The 19,540-nt window shown below is 43.9% G+C and overlaps 1 protein-coding gene across 1 annotated transcript in view; it reads right to left on the minus strand.

Annotated features, from left to right (window-relative positions):
- Window positions 1-229: 229 nt before the first annotated feature.
- The window catches only part of LOC126419046 (transient receptor potential channel pyrexia-like), a 245,435-nt gene continuing 226,124 nt past the window's right edge, over window positions 230-19,540 (minus strand). Inside the window, exons 13-14 of the mRNA XM_050086118.1 lie at window positions 11,394-11,828; window positions 230-775 (exon numbers count right to left, since the gene is read on the minus strand). Of these exons, the coding sequence (XP_049942075.1) occupies window positions 727-775; window positions 11,394-11,828 (484 nt within the window). The 3' untranslated portion in view covers window positions 230-726. The remainder of the gene's footprint in view (window positions 776-11,393; window positions 11,829-19,540) is intronic.

Below are 19,540 nucleotides of genomic sequence, written 5' to 3' on the forward strand. Positions count from 1 at the left end.
CAATTGATATGCATATGTAATTTTCGTATAAATTTTGCAGTATAATGTTTACAGGTCTCTTTTTTATGCAAATGTGGACGTACAACTTAGTAACACAGTCTATACTTCAAAAAGCTATTGCGAAGTTGCCAGCAGCAATGTATGTAGTTTCGAGGAACTTTTGCTATAGCGCAAATTTTGAATTCTTGGTACAACGAACATCGCACATTTTAATCAAAAAAACGCATCATTATTCTCAGTGCTACCATTTACTATTTACATTGTCTTATAGGGAAAAAAGCGTTAGTTTCTAGAATACTGCTTCACAAAACAAAGTACATTGATGCTGCAGTCCATATATTACTTACAATCTCTTGTGCGTAAACATGGCTACACATTCCTGTACGTTTATTTACAAAGATACATAGTAATATACTCTGGCATAACGCTTCGAGTGTTCATAGTTGCTATCGGAACATTTCTGACGCACGAACTCTTTCAAACGTCAAACAAAACATAACTAATAGCTATCTCTTTTGAGAACCTAATTCACTTTTCTCTGCCTTTCGCATTTATTCAAAATTTTTCCTCTTGGTTGACTCATATAATTTTAGGACTATTCTCAACAATTAGACAAACAACAACACCAGGACGTGAAGCGTGCATCCTTGCCGATGAAAGTTTGAGTCGTCATGGTTGAGTCCCAACAGGCTGAGATGACCTGTCGTTCTGCCGTTCTCGTGCAACCTATACCCTCATGGACGGATGATGCGTGATCCGAGCAGACCGCCTCAATCTGTGGAAGATACAAAAAAGGAACGATATCAGAGTTAGGACACCATCATTTACACGTCTAATCCAATAACGACGTAACATCATGCGTTCTTCAAGAACATACTTGTAGCTTATCACTTTACAATCGTAAAGTAATATAATATCGTTTCTTGAACAAACTGGTCGTCAAATACAGCACATCCCGCTTTACTTTCATTTTAGTTATTTACTTGTGTGGGCATCGCCTTCCTAGGTGGTTTCGTGTCAGGTGTGTTTAAGTGTAATTAACTCGTCTACCTGACTGTAATTTTTGCTTGCATACTTCAGTGTCACATTGTGTATTTGTTGTTGATGGTGATGAGGAGGAAAGGAAGACGGTTACATTCGTTGAAGGCACAGCAATTACTTCTCTCGAATAGCAGCTACGAGATGTCCGGCTTGACAACTTTCATTTAAAGAATGGATCATTATTAGTTTCATATGCTACCACTTAGAGAGACAATTTGGCGTAGGTTGGAATTTAATGCAGAACATTGGCATAAAGTCTGGTGACCAAATATTTTCAAAATCACTATTCTTCCCCTTCCTGACAAAATATTGACATCGAACAGTTTTGCTTATCAGGAGTTGAAACGGCTAAGGCCGAAGTGGGACGCTATATTACGAGCGTGTGTTACTGATGACTTTTTACCTGTTTTTAATGATAATTCAACAGGAAAACTTTAATACAAAACATTTAAATATAGCATAGACAATACGGGCCACGGACTTACTTTCAAGGAACTGCACATCACACTGCACAAAGACGACATAGTATGAGTCAAACGGCCGGCCGCGGTGGTCTCGTGGTTCTAGGCGCGAGGTCCGGAACCGCGGAACTGCTACGGTCGCAGGTTCGAATCCTGCCTCGGGCATGGATGTGTGTGATGTCCTTCGGTTAGTTAGGTTTAAGTAGTTCTAAGTTCTAGGGGACTGATGACCACAGAAGCTAAGTCCCATAGTGCTCAGAGCCATTTGAACCATTTTGAGCCAAACGTTGCTAGTTTAACCTCCAGTAAACATCGTCCTACGATGAAAGTGACTCTCGTCATACATCAAGGAATTTCAAGGCAGCCACACGGTTGGAAGAGCGAGAAGATTTCGTTATCGTCCTATCCTAAATATTTTGTATATCTGATGCTCCGCAAATATGGAAGAATCCGAGTAAGATCCTTGTGCCTCAAGAACCGACAAAAACTGCACAAAAGGTTATTTACTCTCAATGAGCCTTGAACGGTGACTGTAATTTCACAGATTTTAGTACTGAATTATTTTCGCGTGTCTTAAATTGCTAGCACACTGCAAAGATATTTTCTGTAACGAACTGTCGATGATTACATAACTGTCTTTGGCCAGGCTCAATATGAGGTTTATAAGATGCTCTTTGAAGAGCCGAATCACGCGAGGCAATTAGAGTCGAACGCGGCACGTGGTTCATAGGAAGACTTGGGTTTTTAACGCACGAAGCATGTTCTAGTATGTGGCTAGACTTGCGCACCCCCAGAATGAGTATAATAAATTTAGATTCATCTGGATCAAGACTTTCATTTAGTAGTTAGTTCATCTATTTTCTATGCAATTTGTCTTTACAGATTTTTGCGAAGCCTAGCGTTCAGGACTTTTTTGATAGGATCCCTTTGATATCGTAAAATCCGTTGTTCACAGTTCGCAGTTCTGTATCTGTGTCCGTTGGGGAGCGATCTGCGTTTCGGGATTGCAGCTGACGCAAATCCTTGTAGCAGCCAGAGCACGTGCATTTTTTTGCTCGGTTGACGCTTGGCATAGTGTATCATCCATCATCGGTGAACGATGCGTTACTGTACTGTACAGTTATGTTATTCGATTCACCGAGACAGTGCACCATTCCACCATCGCTCCAGAAATGTGTCAGAATGGTTTAACGGACAATATGGTAACATAAAAGTGCTTCTCTGGTTCTCTCTCCCCGCTCCCCCCCCCCCCTCCCCCCCACCCACTCATCACCGCGCCAGGGCCACCTTCTACTCCCGAGGTTATTTGAACTACTGAGCACATCCGGCAAGCCACCGAGGCAAGACCTGAGCACCATGGAATCGGATCCGACCAGTTTATGTGAATTGTAAGTGTCTCTTGGATCGATATGGCTCCCCAACGCATTCGTTGTCTCGTTGAGCCCATGATACAGTGCGTCACTCCATCGTCCGTAGCAAATGACGCGTCAATTGGTACTATGTAGGTGTTTCTAATTCGCTTCCTCAAGGATCTATACGGGGGTAGGTATAACGTTTCTTCATCGCGAAAAAATAAAGTCAAACAATTCGGTTTTCAAGAACTTGTTTGGAGTCCTGGTACACACTGAAAAACAGCGTCCCGCTGTATCGTATCGTAAGCACACCGCAGGAACGGCAACAAAAAAAAAAAAAAAATTGCGCGTAAAATATTGTGCGGTAGTTCGTTCCCCGCATTTAATGCGAATAGCATTGCAACGATCCATGCTGCTTTGGTGGAAGTTAACCTCATATGACATAGTTGCCACAGACGCTTCCAGCGTGGTCAAACAAGTCCGAATGACTTTCTGGTGATGGATAACCGGCGCATCACAATCGGTGTGATAATGCACATCGCGAAAATCACTCATGGTTCACTTTTCAACTTCTTGCACGACACGATACAGGTCGCCAGACACTGGATTTCGCCATTGTTTACACCCATTCGAAAAGTTTTCCACACTAGGTAACAACGGAAAGGTTTATACAATGAAAGCTTTCACGACCGTATGTTTCAGCAGCTGAATATTTTTCTGGGTTGTACGGTCTATCCCTGACGTTTCGTCCAAAGCTACGTCGGATATCTTCGGAGATGCTCCTGGTTGTGCTGAGTCTTGCCGACAAGATTCAGCACAACCAAATTGTAATAGTCATTTTACTTTCAATTTGTGAAGGATTCTCACTACTTCTTGAGCTTTCATCACGTCCAGCCTTTCTCTTTGACTGTGCAAAACGAGTACAGATGGCCCAAAGAAGTCCGATTGCACTGGAGGTGGCGGTGTGAATGGAATAACGAGATATCCGATGTGAAAAAACAGCACACTAGTTGCGTAAAAAAACAATTTTTAAGGTAGCTAGCGCTCTATTTCTTCACATTGGCATGCTTCAAAAACAGTTGCTGAAAATGATGAACAAAACCTAAACGACAAGACTGGTCTTGCCGGTGGTCGGAGACGTGTGAGGGAAATGACGTAATAGGCGCTCGGCGCTACCAACAGAAAACTGCAACGTTTAACGTCACCACGCAATTTTGACACTACCACTGCTACTTCGCTGGCGTTTGCAGAAATGAAAAAAACAGGGAAGCCGACATGAAGTGTTGCAGACATATCCGATATGTGACGAAACCGAACGACGGACCCATCGGGCAGCTCCTACTACGCCAGTTAGACGCAGTTACCATTGTTGGCAAAGCGGTTTTCGCCAAGCATGAACGTGCGTCGTTTTCCTTTAAGTTCTTGTTCTAAGAGGGATAAGCATGCTGCTAGCTTGATGTACAGAATATCTAATAATACATCAATATTTAAATATACAGCTCTATAACTGGCAGTATATTTACAATGGGCAACCGACTTTTTTTTTTCTTTTGCCACCACATCGATATTTCTTCCGGCGATATATGGATACCATTTTTATTGTATCGAGAGCCAGTAATTTCTTTTTAAATATCGATATATCGGATCACCGATATTTTTAAAAATATGAACAGTCCTAGTTATGACTAATTATACACTGTCTTCGTACATCTACATTTAAATTGGATGAATGTGGGACACAGCTGGTATAATTTTTATTAAAAATGAAACTCCTCCAGCTCTACTTAATATTTTATATTTATTTGGCTACTAGTTTCGACGTTGCGTCAACGCCATCTTCATGCCCGTACACTTGATGAAATCAATTGTGTGTGGCTTAGTACTAGAAGTCTGCGATGAGACTAACACGTGCTCCACTTGGATGGCGCGCAGTTACTGTACTTCCAGTACTAAGCCACACACAATTGATTTCATCAAGTGTGCGGGCCTGAAGACGGCGTTGACGCACGTCGAAACTAGTAGCTAAATAAATATAAAATATTAAGCAGAGCTGGAAGAGTTTCATTTTTAATAAAAAGATTGTACACTATGTCGTCTATACGGTTTTCTACAGATTCGCATATAAAATGAGAAACATTTGTGTGTGTTTAGCACCACATCGGGATCTCGCAACCACCTACGAGTTTCATTATAGCAGTTTGATTTTTTTCTAGTAGATAATTTAAAAAATTTTTTTTACCCCCACATGAACCATGGACCTTGCCGTTGGTTGGGAGGCTTGCGTTCCTCAGCGATACAGATGGCCGTACCGTAGGTGCAACCACAATGGAGGGGTATCTGTTGAGAGGCCAGACAAACGTGTGGTTCCTGAAGAGAGGCAGCAGCCTTTTCAGTAGTTGCAAGGGCAACAGTCTGGATGATTGACTGATCTGGCCTTGTAACAATAACCAAAACGGCCTTGCTGTGCTGGTACTGCGAACGGCTGAAAGCAAGGGGAAACTACGGCCGTAATTTTTCCCGAGGGCATGCAGCTTTACTGTATGATTAAATGATGATGACGTCCTCTTGGGTACAATATTCCGGAGGTAAAATAGTCCCCCATTCGGATCTCGACTCAAGATGACGTCGTTATCAGGAGAAAGAAAACTGGCGTTCTATGGATCGGAGCGTGGAATGTCAGATCCCTTAATCGAGCAGGTAGGTTAGAAAATTTAAAAAGGGGAAATGGATAGGCTAAAGTTAGATATAGTGGGAATTAGTGAAGTTCGGTGGCAGGAGGAACAAGACTTCTGGTCAGGTGACTACAGGGTTATAAACACAAAATCAAATAGGGGTAATGCAGGAGTAGGTTTTATAATGAATAGGAAAATAGGAATGCGGGTAAGCTACTACAAACAGCATAGTGAACGCATTATTGTGGCCAAGATAGATACGAAGCCCACACCTACTACAGTAGTACAAGTTTATATGCCAACTAGCTCTGAAGATGACGAAGAAATTGACGAAATGTATGATGAAATAAAATAAATTATTCAGATAGTGAAGGGTGACGAAAATTGAATAGTCATGGGTGACTGGAATTCGGTAGTAGGAAAAGGGAAAGAAGGAAACGTAGTAGGTGAATATGGATTGGGGCTAAGAAATGAAAGAGGAAGCCGCCTGGTAGAATTTTGCACAGAGCATAACTTAATCATAGTTAACACTTGGTTCAAGAATCATAAAAGAAGGCTGTATACATGGAAGAAGCCTGGAGATACTGACAGGTTTCAGATAGATTATATAATGGTAAGACAGAGATTTAGGAACCAGGCTTTAAATTGTAAGTTATTTCCAGGGGCAGATGTGGACTCTGACCACAATCTATTGGTTATGTACTGTAGATTAAAATTGAAAAAACTGCAAAAAGGTGGGAATTTAAGGAGATGGGACCTGGATAAACTGAAAGAACCAGAGGTTGTACAGAGTTTCAGGGAGAACATAACGGAACAATTGACAGGAATGGGGGAAAGAAATACGGTAGAAGAAGAATGGGTAGCTTTGAGGGATGAAGTAGTGAAGGCAGCAGAGGATCAAGTAGGTAAAAAGACGAGGGCTAGTAGAAATCCTTGGGTAACAGAAGAAAGATTCAATTTAATTGATGAAAGGAGAAAATATAAAAATGCAGTAGATGAAGCAGGCAAAAAGGAATAAAAACGTCTCAAAAATGAGATCGACAGGAAGTGCAAAATGGCTAAGCAGGGATGGCTAGAGGACAAATGTAAGGATGTCGAGGCTTACCTCACTGCGGGTAAGATAGATACTGCCTACAGGAAAATTAAAGAGACCTTTGGAGGTAAGAGAACCACTTGTATGAACATCAAGAGCTCAGATGGAAACCCAGTTCTAAGCAAAGAAGGGAAAGCAGAAAGGTGGAAGTAGTACATAGAGGGTCTATACAAGGGCGATGTACTTGAGGACAATATTATGGAAATGGAAGAGGATGTAGATGAAGATGAAATGGGAGATACGATACTGCGTGAAGAGTTTGACAGAGCACTGAAAGACCTGAGTCGAAACAAGGCCCCCGGAGTAGACAACATTCCATTGGACCTACTGACGGCTTTGGGAGAGCCAGTCCTGACAAAACTATACCATCTTGTGAGCAAGATGTATGAAACAGGCGAAATACCGTCAGACTTCAAGAAGAATATAATAATTCCAATCCCAAAGAATGCAGGTGTTGACAGATGTGAAAATTACCGAACTATCAGTTTAATAAGTCACAGCTGCAAAATACTAACGCGAATTCTTTACAGACGAATGGCAAAACTAGTAGAAGCCGACCTCGAGGAAGATCAGTTTGGATTCCGTAGAAATGTTGGAACACGTGAGGCAATACTGACCCTACGACTTATCTTAGAAGCTAGATTAAGGAAGGGCAAACCTACATTTCTAGCATTTGTAGACTTTGAGAAAGCTACAATGTTGACTGGAATACTCTCTTTCAAATTCTGAAGGTGACAAGGGTAAAATACAGGGAGAGAAAGGCTATTTACAATTTGTACAGAAACCAGATGACAGTTATAAGAGTCGAGGGACATGAAAGGGAAGCAATGGTTGGGAAGGGAGTGAGACAGGGTTGTAGTCTCTCCCCGATGTTATTCAATCTATATATTGAGCAAGCAGTAAAGGAAACAAAAGAAAAATTCGGAGTAGGTATTAAAATCCATGGAGAAGAAATAAGAACTTTGAGGTTCGCCGATGACATCGTAATTCTGTCAGAGACAGCAAAGGACTTGGAAGAGCAGTTGAACGGAAGGGATAGTGTCTTGAAAGGAGGATATAGGATGAACATCAACAAAAGCAAAACGAGGATAATGGAATGTAGTCGAATTAAGTCAGGTGATGCTGAGGGAATTAGATTAGGAAATGAGACACTTAAAGTAGTAAAGGAGTTTTGCTATTTGGGGAGCAAAATAACTGATGATGGTCGAAGTAGAGAGGATATAAAATGGAGACTGGCAATGGCAAGGAAAGCGTTTCTGAAGAAGACAAATTTGTTAACATCGAGTATAGATTTAAGTATCAGGAAGTCATTTCTGAAAGTATTTGTATGGAGTGTAGCCATGTATGGAAGTGAAACATTGACGATAAATAGTTTGGACAAGAAGAGAATAGAAGCTTTCGAAATGTGGTGCTACAGAAGAATGCTGAAGATTAGATGGGTAGATCACGTAACTAATGAGGAAGTATTGAATAGGATTGGGGAGAAGAGAAGTTTGTGGCACAACTTGACCAGAAGAAGGGATCGGTTGGTAGGACATGTTCTGAGGCATCAAGGGATCACCAATTTAGCATTGGAGGGCAGCGTGTAGGGTAAAAATCATAGAGGGAGACCACGAGATGAATACACTAAGCAGATTCAGAAGGATGTAGGTTGCAATAGGTACTGGGAGATGAAGAAGCTTGCACAGGATAGAGTAGCATGGAGAGCTGCATCAAACCAGGCTCAGGACTGAAGACCACAACAACCACAATTAAAAATTTATGACTACTCCTCGCGTCTGTGTGTAGGATTTTTACGGTGGATACACACGTCACTTTTACGGACTACTTGACGCAGTTCGGCCAGAACTATTTTCTTTTGGAGTACGACTCTGTTAATTTGAGCACATGTAGTGAACAGACTATATAGACCCGCCAGGATAGCCGAGAGAGCTAACGCTCTGCTTCCTGGACTCGGGTAGGCGCGCCGGCCCCGGATCGAATCCGCGCGGCGGGTTAACGACGACGGCCGGTGTGCCGGCCAGCCTGGATGTGGTTGCCAGGCGGTTTTCCACATCCTACTAGGTAAATACCGGGCTGGTTCCCACGTCCCGCCTCAGTTACACGACTCGCAGACGTTTGAAACACATTCACACTGTTTCACGGTTTACACTAGCAGCAGACAGCTGGAGTACACTAATTCCGTCCCGGGGGGTATGGGGTGGCGGAAGGTAGGGTATCCGGCCACTCCTTAAAATTAACCATGCCAATTCCTATCTAACCCTGCCGACCCTACACACCATGCAGGATAAAGGCAGTAGCAAAAGAAAGGAAGAAACTTAAGTAATAGAATCCAGTGCGTTGTCCTTGATGGTGAGTGTTCATCAGAGGTGAGGGCATCATCTGGAGTGCCCCAGGGAAGTGTGGTAGGTCCGCTGTTGTTTTCTATCTACATAGGGTGGATACCAATATGCTGCGGTTTGATGATGATGCTGTGGTGTACGGGAAGATGTCGTCGTTGAGTGACTGTAGGAGGATACTAGATGAATTGGATAGGATTTATGATTGGTGTAAAGAATGGTAGCTAACTCTAAATATAGATAAATGTACAATAAAGCAGATGAATAGCAAAAAGAATCTCATAATGTTTGAATACTCCATTAGTAGTGCAGCGCTTGACACAGTCACGTCGATTAAATATTTGGGCGTAACATTGCAGAGCGATATGAAGTGGGACAATCATGCAATGGCAGTTGTGGGGAAGGCGGACAGTCGTCTTCGGTTCATTGATAGAATTTTGGGAAAATGTGGTTCATCTGTAAAGGAAACCGCTTATAAAACACTAATACGATCTATTCTTGAGTACTGCTTGAGCGTTTGGGATCCCTATCAGGTCGGATTGAGGGAGGACAAAGAAGCAATTCAGAGGCGGGTTGCTAGATTTGTTACTGGTAGGTTTGATCATCACGCGAGTGTTACGGAAATGCTTCAGGAACTCGGGTGGGAGGCTCTAGAGGAAAGGAGGCGTTCTTTTCGTGAATCGCTACTGACAAGGGAACCTCCCCATCGCACCCACCTCAGATTTAGTTATAAGTTGGCACAGTGGATAGGCCTTGAAAAACTGAACACAGATCAATCGAGAAAACAGGAAGAAGTTGTGTGGAACTATGAAAAAAATAAGCAAAATATACAAACTGAGTAGTCCATGCGCAACATAGGCAACATCAAGGAGGGTGTGAGCTCAGGAGTGCCGTGGTCCCGTGGTTAGCGTGAGCAGCTGCGGAACGAGAAATCCTTGATGCAGGTCTTCCCTCTAGTGAAAAGTCAATTTTTTTGTTTTCACAAAGTTATGATTAGTCCGTCCGTTCATTGACGTCTCTGTTCACTGTAATAAGTTTAGTGTCTGTGTTTTGCGACCGCACCGCAAAACCGTGCGATTAGTAGACAAAAGGACGTGCCTCTCCAATGGGAACCGAAAACATTTGATCGTAAGGTCATAGGTCAACCTATTCCTCCACAGGAAAACACGTCTGGTATATTCTATACGACACAGGTGACGTCATGTGCGTCACATGACAGGAATATGTTGTCGACCCACCTAACTTGTACACTTGGCGAATGGTAAAAAGATTCTTCTACCTTGCTCGATTTAGGTTTCCTTGTGGCTGTGATAATCACTCCCAAAAAAGTGATGAAAATATCAGAGTTTGTCACATAAACTGCAACAAATAAATGCAACAGTTTCACAGTCGCACAGCTTTCCCTGTGCTCTGTCAAAACATATGTTTTTAACGTTTTCAAATTTTCCCATGTGCAGACCGTCAAATCCTGCATGTGTCCAAGCAAATCTGAACATGTCCTGGAATTTTGGAGAGCGAAGTTGATTATGTGTGAGTGCCTGAACTTTGACAATTGACACACGATCACATGCTGTCACCATTGTCGTATAGAATATATCAGACGTGTTTTCCTGTGGAGGAATAGGTTGACCTATGACCTTGCGAGCAAATGTTTTCGGTTCCCATTGGAGAGGCACGTCCTTTCGTCTACTAATCGCACGGTTTTATGGTGCGGTCACAAAACACAGACACTAAACTTACTACAGTGAACAGAGACGTCAATGAATGAAGGGACTAATCGTAACTTTGAGAAAACAAAAATTTTGACTTTTCGCTCGAGGGAAGACTTGAACCAAGATTTCTCGTTCCGCAGCTGCTCACTCTAACCACGGGACCACGGCGCTTCTGAGTTCACACCATCCTTGATGTTGCCTATGTTGCGCATGGACTACTCAGTTTGTATATTTTGCTTATTTTTTCATAGTTCCACACAAATTCTTCCTGTTTTCTCGATTGATCTGTGTTCAGTTTTTCAAGGGCTATCCACTGTGCCAACTTATAACTAAATCTGAGGGGGGTGCGATGGGGAGGTTCCCTTGTGAGGAAATTTAGAGAACCAGCATTTGAGGCTGACTGCAGTACAACTTTACTGCCGCCAACTCATATTTCGCGGAAAGACCACAAAGATAAGGTAAGAGAGATCAGGGGTCGTACAGAGGCACATAGGCAGTCATTTTTACCTCGTTCTGTTTGGTAGTGGAACAGGGAGAGAAGATGCTAGTTTTGATACGAGGTACCCTCCGCAACGCACCGTCAGGTGGATTGCGGTGGGGAAAAAAAAAGAAAGTGAACAGGCTGTATAGCACGTGAGAATTCGAGTTACTTGGCGCCATTGCTTGTCTTCGCGTTTGTTTTCCCAGCTGCGTATCTGGACGTAGGCCTGGACGGTGGCTCACCTCCTGAGGATGCCCTGCGCGTCCTGGCCGTCGGAGTAGCGGTGTCGGACGGGCGGCGCCAGCAGGACGTTGGGCACGCTGAAGCGGCCCGGGTCCAGCATAGGCACGGTCGAGGCCCTCTGCACGGAGCGGCGCGCGTCCGCCGGCGCCGACGCCAGGTGGCTCAGAGGGCCGTGGCCCAGCGCCATGTCCTCCGCCGCCTCCAGGCACTCCGCGTCGCCCTCGACGCGCGCCCGCAGCTCGGCGACGTCGCGCCGCAGCGCCACCAGCAGCGCCAGCACCTGCTGCTGATCTCCGCCCCCGCCGTCCCCGCAGGCTGGCGCCGCCCCCGCCACAGCGGCACTGGCCGCAGGCGCGGGCAGCGCCTCCTCCTCTGCATCGGTGATCTCGTCCTCACTGTCCTCGGTCCGCTGCTGCGTCACTCCCCGGTGGTACCTGCAACGCCACGACGAGCAAACTTTAACCATTTCGCTGGAATACTTAGGCCATCTGCAACACTGGCTCTTTTACCTGGAAAGATTACTTCTGAGACGGTAAATGTACACTACTGGCCATTAAAATTGATACACCACGAAGATGACGTGCAACAGACGCGAAATTTAACCGGCAGGAAGAAGATGCTGTGATATGCAAATGATCAGCTTTTCAGAGCTTTCACGCAAGGTTGGTGCCGGTGGCGACACCGACAACGCGCTGACATGAGGGAAGTTTCCAACCGATTTCTCATACACAAACAGCAGTTGACCGGCGTTGCCTGGAGAAACGTTGTTGTCATGCCTCGTCTAAGGAGGAAAAATGCGTACCATCACGTTTCCGACTTTGATAAAGTTCGGATTGTAGCCTATCGCGATTGGGGTTTATCGTATCGCGACATTGCTGCTCGCGTTGGTCGAGATCCAATGACTGTTAGCAGAATATGGAATCGGTGGGTTCAGGAGGGTAATGCGGAACGCCGTGCTGGATCCCAACGGCCTCGTATCACTAGCAGTCGAGATGACAGGCGTCTTATCCGCATGGCTGTAATCGATCGTGCAGCCACGTCTCGATCCCTGAGTCAGCTGATGGTTACGTTTGCAAGACAACAACCATCTGCACGGACAGTTCGACGACGTTTGCAGCAGCATGGACTATCAACTCAGAGACCATGGCTGCGGTTACCCTTGACGCTGCAACACTGACACAAGCGCCTGCTGTGGTGTATTCAACGAAGAACCTGGGTGCACTAATGGCAAAACGTCATTTTTTCGGATGAATCCAGGTTCTGTTTACAGCATCGTGATGGTCGCATCCGTGTTTGGTGACATCGCGGTGAACGCACATTGGAAGCGTGTATTCGTCATCGCCATACTGGCGTATCACATGGCGTGGTGGTATGGGGTGCCATTGGTTACACGTCTCGGTCACCTCTTGTTCCCATTTACGGCACTTTCAACAGTGGACGTTACATTTCAGATGTGTTACGACCCGTGGCTCTACCCTTCATTCGATCCCTGCGAAACCCTATATTTCAGCAGGATAATGCACGACAGTATGTTGCCGGTCCTGTAGGGGTTTTCGGGATATAGAAAATGTTCGACTGCTGCCCTGGCCAGCACATCCTCCAGATCTCTCACCAATTGAAAAGGTGGGTCAATGGTGGCCGAGCAACTGGCTCGTCACAACATGCCAGTCACTACTCTTGATGAACTGTGGTATCGTGTTGAAGCTGCATGCGCATCCGAGTTGTGTTTGGCAATGCCCAGGCGTATCAAGGCCGTTATTACGGCCAGAGGTGGTTGTTCTGGGTACTGATTTCTCAGGATCTATGCACCCAAATTGCGTGAAAATGTAATCACATATGAGTTCTAGTACAATATATTTGTCCAATGAATACCCGTTTATCATCCGCATTTCTTCTTGGTGTAGCAATTTTAATGGCCAGTAGTGTAAATAAGTCATGAATGTTGCTTTGAAGACAGGATTAAATACTAAGGGTTATTATAAATGAAAGACTCATTTTCAAAACTTCGTATTTATTAGAGTACAAATCGAAAATGAACAAGCTTTATATCAATGAAAAGAGGAAGTTTCAGAGCTATTTTTCATAATGTTTAATATCAAATTAATAAATTTAATAATTTGTAATAATTTGAAATTAATCAGTTTTAATAATTATTTAATAAATAGAAATGTGATAAATGCTGTAAATGTTAAATGTGCCCACCGCTGGCTGCACGGCAGATATCGACGCAGTAGCCAAACTCGTCGTACACACGCGAATGCGTATCTGCTGTGCAGTGATCCCGTTCCGCAGATTTAGAGTGGTTGGACAGACGGGACGTAAAAAGCTTCCTTCTCATAACCCCATAAGAAACAGTCGCAGGGTGTGGCATCAGAAGATCTCGGTGGCCAGAAGTGCAGAGCCAGATCCTCAAGTCCCCTGCGACCGATCGAGCACTAAGGGAGGGAGTCATTCAAAAAGCCTCGTACATCACGGCGCCAAGGGGACGGAGCTCCATCCTGTTGGAAAATGAAGTCCTGGGAATCTTCCATAACTTGAGGGAACAGCCATTGTTCCAACATGTTCAGGTACGTGATTCCCGTTAGAGTTCTCTCCGCAAAGAAAAATGGTGCATAAATCTTTGTATGGGACACGGCACAGAACGAATTGATCTTCGGCGAGCAAACGCTGTCTCAGAACTTTCCACACAGTTGGTTGGGGCATTCCAAGTTCTCGACTCGCTCTGTTGGTAGACTTGCTGGGACTGCCCACAAAACGTTTTTGAATCCGTCGGCCATCATCCTCTGACACAGGTGGTCGGCCCGTGCTTTTTCTTTGCATACACCCCAGTCTGTTCAGATTCCTTAAACCAACGGCTAATCGTTTGCTAATGGTTGGTTGAATACTGGATTGGTACGAAATGCCCGCTGCACTGCAATTTTTTACTTACTTTTCGCGAACTCAAGAATGCACAAAACCTTGTGTTCCACAGTCACCATCACACTCACAATTGACAGTCAAACGGAATGACAGACCTTTTACCGCGCGAAATCTACCGGCCGCTTCTGAAACCATCACCGCCTGCCAGAAACTTTGAAACTTCCTATTTTCTTTGGCATAAAGCTTGCTCGATTTGGATTTGTACTTGAATACATACGAATTTTTGAAAATGGGTCCATCATTTACGATAACCTTGTATGAAGAGTTATCGCTACGCATGTGACGGCAACCGCTATCAATGTTTCAAAACACAGTGCGCAAAAACATGATTTTTCCAGGGCTCGTACCTCGGATCCTATTAATGGTGGAAAGGTAGTGCGAATTGTCATGTATAGTCCTTGGGTTAGGGACCCGTTGTACAGCGTGCAGCAGCGTTCATAATAGGATATTAAAAACACATTATCAGGCAGTAACTGTAATTTATTTATTACCTCTTATGTCAATTAATAGTTAGAGATATGCCATTTACCAATGTGTAAGTCTTTGTCCATTGCGGGGATTACTTTTTGAATATGATTTCTGTCAAATGATGCCCCCTCTGCACAACACATTCATCTAGGCAGCGTTAGAAGCTTTCCATAACTCGGCGTAACGTATTCCCTGGGACATTGCCAACGGCAGTTCTGATGAGATCCTGCAACTCAGGAATGGTGGCACAACGTGTTCGGAACGCTTATTGCTTCACGTAGCCCCAAAGGAAAAAGTCTGCACATGAAAGGTCAGGTGAGCGAGGCGGCCAGGAAATGTCACCAAAACAGGAAATTACTCTACCGGGAAATGTCTGTCGCAAGGAATCCATGCCAATTTGGCTGCATGCGAGGTCGCTCATTCTTGTTGAAACTATAATTGTTCCACATCCACATCGACCATACGTAATTGGGGAAGAACGAAGTCTTGCACCATCTTTAGATAGCGTTCACTGAGGGGGCATCACTTGACAGGAGTCGTATTCAAAGAGTAATCCACGCAATGGACTATGACTTACACATTAGTAAATGGCATACCTTTAACTATTAATTGACATAAGAGGTAATAAAGAAATTACAGTTACTGCCTGATGGTGTGTTTTTAATATCCTACTATGGACGCTCCCGCACCCTGTATAACCAACAGAAGGATAGTCTTACTGGAACTATCCTGCAGTATACGATCAAAATTTGAATATTACGCACTTCCTCCGGCTTAGGATGATAGACAACATCGGTGGTTCTTTTTGCATTAAATGTGGTTTACGGTGCGCTTTAAGGGGCTCATGGAGGCACCATTTAGTTGATGGGCGGTTACTGAGAAAACTGGAAGAAACGTTTTTCACGGATATCTAAATAACTAACCGCAGAAACACTGGACTCGCATTCGGGAGGACGCATCCGGCCATCCTAATTAAGGTTTTCCGTGATTTCCCTAAATCGGTCCAGGCAAATGCCGGGATGGTCCTTTGAAAGGGCACGGCCGAATTCCTTCCCCGTCCTTCCCTAATCTGATGAGACGGATGGCCTCGTAGTTTGGTCTCTTCCCCCAAAACAACCAACCAACCAACAGCAGAAAATTTCCCAAATTTTAACGGTGTATTTTATAGACATTTATTTAGAAGCACCATCATCCAGTTTTCATAAAACTTTATCCGTCATCGAGAAAAAAACCAAAGCTTGATTCTGGGTACCAAAACCGAGCCGCGAATTCCGAGACTGCTATGCACAGCAAATGCCTGTAATTTTTACGATTTATTTCTAACTCCTAAGATCCCATTCTCGAACAACCTCGAAAATTTTCTTGATATCTTTACGACAGTGAGGTTCAAACTTACCCTACTTGTATACTTTAAATAAGCACGTAAAATCTGATGTCAGGCAAATACGTCGTTTATAAAGTGACGTAGCACGGAGAAATATGATATACACTGTCTTCTTTATCATCGGAAGGGTCCTGGGGAACTCATACAAAACTTTTGTGCACATAAAATGAGTTCTCAAGTGCAATATTAGTTTTCCGTTATTTCAGTTCCACACAAGTAAACTATCAAAGCCGGCCGCGGTGGACGAGCGGTTCTAGGCTCTTCAGTCCGGAATCGCGCTGCTGCTGCGGTCGCAGGTTCGAATCCTGCCTCTGGCATGGATGTGTGTGATGTCCTTGCGTTAGTTAGGTTTAAGTAGTTCTAAGTCTAGAGGACTGATGACCTCAGATGTTAAGTCCCATAGTGCTTACAGCCATTTGAGCCACTTTTTGAAACTATCAAAATTTTACTGACCCATAACGTTCATTTCAATGAGTGACATGCTCTGCTGTAGCAGGGAAAAGAATGTAACCAGTGGGGAAATGTTCCTAACGGAGCACTAAAAAGATGGACACTCTCCTGCTTAAAAGGATGACTGAAAGATGGGATACCAGATGCCTCCTTCTATTTTCCCCAACAGCTTTACAAATTTTCCCAAAACTTTGCCACGCGCATGTATTCGCACTTTTTGTGCTGACAGATAAGGAGACAGTAGCGGTGTGAAAAAGGCGGAAAGATAATAACCACCTGAAGATAGTAGAGAGTGGTATGTTATAGAAAGAGCAAAGGAGACAATGGCAGTTTGAGGGAAAGAGAGGAACACGGAGCCAATGGAACTTAGTTGACAGTGACAGAACAGTGCCAGGAAAAGAATGAAGGAGATGGTGCCAGTGGGACAGAAATGAAGAGAAGGAGAATGTGGAAGTTGGTGAGAGCCAGTGATAATTATAGACAGAGTCTATGACAATGACAACAAGAAGGAGGGAAAGAGTGACAGTGAGAAGAGAACAGCAGTAGTGGGATGGAATGAAATAATACAGGGTGATTCAAAAAGAATACCACAACTTTAGGAATTTAAAACTCTGCAACGACAAAAGGCAGAGCTAAGCACTATCTTTTGGCGAATTAAGGGAGCTATAAAGTTTCATTTAGTTGTACATTTGTTCGCTTGAGGCGCTGTTGACTAGGCGTCAGCGTCAGTTGATGCTAAGATGGCGACCGCTCAACAGAAAACTTTTTGTGTTATTGAGTACGGCAGAAGTGAATCGACGACAGTTGATCAGCGTGCATTTCGAAGGAAGTATGGTGTTAAACCTCCTGATAGGTGGTGTATTAAACGTTGGTATAAACAGTTTACAGAGAATGGGTGTTCGTGCAAAGGGAAAAGTTCTGGGCGGCCGAGAACGAGTGATGAAAATGTAGCACGCATCCAGCAAGCATTTGTTCGCAGCCCAGGAAAATGGACTCGCAGAGCTAGCAGAGAGCTGCAAATTCCACAATCAACTGTATGGAGAGTCCTACGAAAAAGGTTAGTTATAAAAACTTAACGTCTGAAATTGGTTCAAGCACTGTCTGCAGCTGATAAGATTAAAAGAATCGATTTCTGTGATTTTATCCTTGATCAAATGGAAACAGATGAATCTTTCGTTTCAAAGATTGTGTTTAGTGATGAAGCAACTTTCCACACTAACGGGAAAGTCAACCGTCACAATGTCTGTATATGGGGCACTGAGAATCCGCGGGAAACAACTCAGTATGAACGTGACTCTCCTAAGGTGAACGTTTTCTGTGCCATTTCAGCCAATAAAGTTTTTGGTCCGTTTTTCTTCGAAGGTGCTACTGTAACTGGACTACAGTATCTGGAGATGTTAGAGAATTGGCTGTTCCCTCAGCTCGAACAAGAAGCACAACAATTCATATTTCAGCAGGATGGAGCGCCACCACATTGGAACCTATCTGTCCGTAACTACCTGAACGTCAACTACCCGAGGCGATGGATCGGCCGCCAGGCAGCCCGTGACAGAGCACTTCATCACTGGCCTCCAAGAAGCCCTGATCTTACCACCTGCGATTTTTTCTTATGGGGGTATGTTAAGGATATGGTGTTTCTGCCACCTCTCCCAGCCACCATTGATGATTTGAAACGAGAAATAACAGCAGCTATCCAAACTGCTACGCCTGATATGCTACAGAGAGTGTGGAACGAGTTGGAGTATTGGTTTGATATTGCTCGTGTGTCTGGAGGGGGCCATATTGACCATCTCTGAACCTGTTTTTGAGTGAAAAAAACATTTTTAAATACTCTTTGTAGTGATGTATAACAGAAGGTTATATTATGTTTCTTTCATTAAATACACATTTTTAAAGTTGTGGTATTCTTTTTGAATCACCCTGTATAGTAGCATTAAGAGAGAGCAAGAGGGAAACAGCTATAGTGAGAGGAGACAGTAGTAGTACGACAGAATGAAGGAGACTGTGGCTCTGAGACGGGAGACAGGGACAGAGAGGCACAAAGAGATAATGACAGTGAGTTGGGCTGAATGAGTGAGTGAGAAGGGGGAGTGGATGGGTATGATCGACTTATAGTGATGGACTAGGGCGTGTGGGCGAGTTACAGTTAGGGTAGCTTGTGGGAATGGGAAGTGAGTTGCATGTTGAAAAAGAGTGCGAATATGCTGGCAAGCGAAATGTTTTTGGGAAAATGTTTACAGTTGCTGAAGAAAGTAGCTTCTCAAAAAATGTTCAAATGTGTGTGAAATCTTATGGGACTTAACTGCTAAGGTCATCAGTCCCTAAGCTTACACACTACTTAACCTAAATTATCCTAAGGACAAACACACAAACCCATGCCCGAGGGACGACTCGAACCTCCGCCGGGACCAGCCGCACAGTCCATGACTGCAGCGCCCTAGACCGCTCGGCTAATCCCGCGCGGCGTAGCTTCTCAAACAGAATCTTTTAACCAGTAGCATATTCGCCTTTTTTGTGCTGAGAGAGGAGAATTTTTCCGCTGCTGGTGTGGAGAAATGGAGCAAGAGGGAGATTTTGTACAGGGGGGGGGGGGGGGGGACGGGGGGAATTTAAGTGTTGACTTAAAATGAAGGGAAGAATTTAAAGAATCTCTGAGAACCAGCAGAAACAGGAAAGCAGCAGGAATAGATAACATTAAAGCATAAATTCTTAAGTATGATTGAACGTGCCTTGAATTAAGGACGTTTCACTTCAATATGTTGGGCACAACAACAAATAACACAAGACTAGACAATAACGACAGTAATTTCAGTTTTTTTTCTTTTAAGAATGAAGACAGCACAGTTTGCAATAATTGGAGGTGAATCAATATTATGACATCCAGCTATAAAATCTATGCAACATTAAAAAAAACAAAGAATGAAT

Source organism: Schistocerca serialis, chromosome 9, assembly GCF_023864345.2.
Source record: "Schistocerca serialis cubense isolate TAMUIC-IGC-003099 chromosome 9, iqSchSeri2.2, whole genome shotgun sequence".
Classification (NCBI taxonomy): domain Eukaryota; kingdom Metazoa; phylum Arthropoda; class Insecta; order Orthoptera; family Acrididae; genus Schistocerca; species Schistocerca serialis.